The 3619-nt window shown below is 53.7% G+C and overlaps 1 protein-coding gene across 1 annotated transcript in view; it reads right to left on the reverse strand.

Moving 5' to 3' along the window:
• Positions 1–293: 293 nt before the first annotated feature.
• LOC119104313 (uncharacterized) overlaps positions 294–3619 on the reverse strand; it is an 8166-nt gene continuing 4840 nt past the window's right edge. The window contains exons 2-4 of the mRNA XM_037228011.1: positions 1650–1703; positions 1189–1351; positions 294–582 (exon numbers count right to left, since the gene is read on the reverse strand). Coding sequence (XP_037083906.1) covers positions 465–582; positions 1189–1351; positions 1650–1703 — 335 coding nt within the window. The 3' untranslated portion in view covers positions 294–464. The remainder of the gene's footprint in view (positions 583–1188; positions 1352–1649; positions 1704–3619) is intronic.

Genomic DNA, 3619 nt, shown 5'->3' on the forward strand with positions numbered 1-3619 from the left:
AAGAAGTGCGTAAAAATATGACAAGGGAAGACAGCTCTACGAGACCTTCTAATCGCGAAATGAATAGAGACATGCTTTAACGACACCCTTCTTCTACTTTCGATGACTTCGAGTAGTAAAAAAAGTAGGACTCTTGGTGAGACCCGGCTGAAATGAATATTTGGTCACTGGAATGACCCACGACTGGGCTTGAGAGCCAACCACCTAAACTTATCGTGAGGTGCTTTAGCACCACGCGAAAGTGTGCTCCGACATCCAGCAATGTTGCGGCAGTCGTTTCGTCGTCAAGTTATCCATCATCCCTCGCCTGGTGTCTCGTCCAAGCGTACAAACTTTCCGTAGCTGAGAACGTAACCAGGCTCCCTGCAAGTCGCTGTGTGATGTTTTGCGCCGCTTTAATGACAGCCCTTATCATTGCGCGCACATGGAGTCGTAGGCATGTGAGCGGCCGCGTTCGTGTCAGCTCAGCAGCTCTTGTACATGGTCGAGCAGTCAGTAGTCCGGCCCATGGAGGCCATCGTCCAGCACAGGTCGGTGATCCTGGAGCCCTGGAACTTGCTCTTGATCCAGGATAGCGGCAGACTGCAACAGCGAGGGACCCGGTCACAGATGTCGCGCAGATCACCAGATGTCACCAGATGTCACCAGATGTCGCCAGATATCACCAGGTGCGCACATCGCACACCATGCTGGTCTAGACGGCGTCACGATGGAGCACAGGACAGTCAGCTCAGGTCACAACTGCGCACCAAAGGTCATAAGAGGGTCAACAGAGGTCAGCACACCGCTGCACATTCTGAGGACAGTGGCAGGCTGGGGACAGAAAGAAGCAGAAAACTGCAAACACGCACGGATCACTGAAAAATGCACCTTCACGATTCTGTCACGTTCTGTAGCCCAAATGGTTCGCAGCTCCCGCGTTTGAATTCGATTGGTTGACATAATGGATCTTTCGAACGACTATATTATATCTTTTGCTGCTGTAGGAAGGACTGAGTCCACCATGAGGTGTGATCAATTTCAATGAAGGAGAACACGATGGATTAACACGTAGGCGTCGGTGTTCCCTGTATATGCAAGTTCTATTGCACGCAACAGTGTTATGCCCTTCCGTCTACAGTCATTCATTCTTCCGCCCGGAATGTTGAACATACCCATTCATTTGCCAACTGCCCTCCCCCAACATACCTGGCTAGGGGTACGGCCACGCTGTAAGGTGGACCGGAGCGACGTGCAAGCTGGCCGAGCTGGCAGAGCCGGTACTGCTGGCAGGAGGATTCCTCACCGGCCCAGAGCAGGTCAGCCGTGCTCGACAGCAGCGGCAGCAGCACGGACCCAGACCTCAGCATCTCTGTCGGCGGAGCAGCGGCAGTGCCAGGTGGTCGGCGATGAGGGAGATATGCTCATATCCCGAGACGGCGATTGTTGGTAGAACTTTTTCCCGAGCCTTTTGATTGGTTTTGGTGAAACGAAACGCATAGCGCCGAGAACTCTTGTATGGGGGTCTGCCCACTACTATGGTAGTTCACTGTATTCAGGTGTATGGTTGTTCAGCTAACAGTTGACGACAAGTGGTAATCTCCCCCCTTTTGTTCAGCTGCCAGCTGGCCAACAACAGGTGACAATCTCCCGCTCTAAAAGTCACTCACCAATGCTGTTGGTTACGTCCGCCGTAAAGTACTGCTCTAGCTCCGGGTCAGAATCTGAGGAGATTAGGACAAAGTCGGTAATAAAACAGAAAAGCGTGCGCGGTCAAAGTCAGCATGAATAATACTTGATGGCCGCAGGCCATGGTTCGAGCACCTTACGTTACGCTCGTCCCTTAGCAATTTCTACTTTGCGATTTTGTGACTACAGCTGCTAAAATCGACGGTCTACCTGTCAGCTGCTCCAGACCTAGCGACAGTTTAACCGAAAGCGCTTCAGACCTTGCGACGGTCCACCCGTCAGCGCCCTAGACGTCACGACAGTCACCCGTCGGCGCCCAGACCCAGCGACAGTCCAGGGCGGTAAGGAGCGGCATGCTGCTGAGCGGCATGGTGGAAGAACCATGCGCTCAGCTCAGGTTTGCTGGAGGAGTCCCGCTACAACCAGACGTCTGGAGGAGACCTGATGTAACAGGCCCACTGGATGAGACCTGCTGTACTAGGCCTGCTGGAGAAGACCTGCTCCACCAGGACCGCTCACTAGGCCCGCTCACCGGGCCTCAGCTGCTTAGGGCCCGCTCCCGCCCTGCTCACCGTCCAAAGAGCGTCGTGCCGGGGCCACGGTGGTGGTGGTGATTGCTTCGGTGGTGGTGATTGCTTCGGTGGTGGTGGTGACGGTGGTGGTTTCGGTGGTGGCTGCGGTGGTGGTGGCTGCGGTTGTGGAGGCGGCGGCCAGCGCTGCGGCCGGACTGCGACAGAGCAAACGCCAGCAGCCACCGAGGGCGGCGAACCCGGCCAACGCGCCCACCGTACCTGGCGAAAACACCAGAAGTCACTGTGACAAACCAGGATGTGTGTTACTGAGAGGAGCCACCGCCCGGGAACTGGCAGAAGTCACATAATCACTGGTGACACGGTCTGTGGTCATGAACCACTTTCAGGCCCGCGTAGGTCAGGGATGATTGGGTTTGATCAAGGGGGCTAATCACATCCTGCATGATTGATGGCGTTAAGGCTGATAACATCTTAGGGTCGCGAGCAACGCCAATACTGCCGGACGTTATGGCGTACGGCCACCGTGTGTTTATGAGCTCATGGCCGACACAAACTGAGGAGGAGGGTAACAGGGAGGGCAGGCAAACGCCATGGGTCACAGAAACCAATACCGGCAGAGGTCACCAGGTCCTCACCTACCCTCTATGCAGCCGCACGGCTTTTCGAAGGAACGGACCCGATGGCGTTCGACTCGCTCTCGTACTGCTGCTGTAAAGCAGTACAGACCTGGCCACTGAGCTCACGTCCAGCATCCTGTCGAACGGGTTGTTGTCTGCAAAGCACGGGCATATCCGTCACATGTGTGGTCATCTAGGTTGCCTAACTTTCGGAGGGTGGTTGTGTTCGGTCACGGTCCGAAGGCGCCACGTCGCCGCTTTTACGACTGAGGTGGCGGGTCACCGTCTGCTGCGTAGACATGATGGCCAGTCTATAGATGCGTAAAACCATTTGCACCTAGTATATCGAAAGTGCTAGTACGGTGTTTTAAACACCAGAACAATGTGAGATGTTCCTCTAGGTTACCACCTCGTTGTACCTTGTGACGGAGTAACGGTTACATTCAAGCTTGATCTTATCCTATGCGTTGACAATCGCAAAAACGGTATGACTGAAGATCGTGATGACAACAAAAAACCAATGCAGCAACGATTGTACCATAAGCGTATACAGCCTATGTACCGTTTTTTAATGTATGCTACCGACATTTCGTAAACATGGCACCCATGCCTGCACCCATGCCATCAGTATTGCAAAGACCTACGCCCTGTGGAACGCGTCAATCATTACCTAAGTGTGCCTTTTGATTATCCCCACCACCCAAGTCCCATATTCAGCAATCATTCATTCACTCCTTGTTCTCCACTCTCTGCCTCCATAAGTATCATTAAATGACCATCCGCCACCATGTATTTGCCTCT

The sequence above is a fragment of the Pollicipes pollicipes genome, unplaced genomic scaffold, assembly GCF_011947565.3.
Source record: "Pollicipes pollicipes isolate AB1234 unplaced genomic scaffold, Ppol_2.1 Scaffold_6052;HRSCAF=7182_pilon_pilon_pilon, whole genome shotgun sequence".
Taxonomy (NCBI): domain Eukaryota; kingdom Metazoa; phylum Arthropoda; class Thecostraca; order Pollicipedomorpha; family Pollicipedidae; genus Pollicipes; species Pollicipes pollicipes.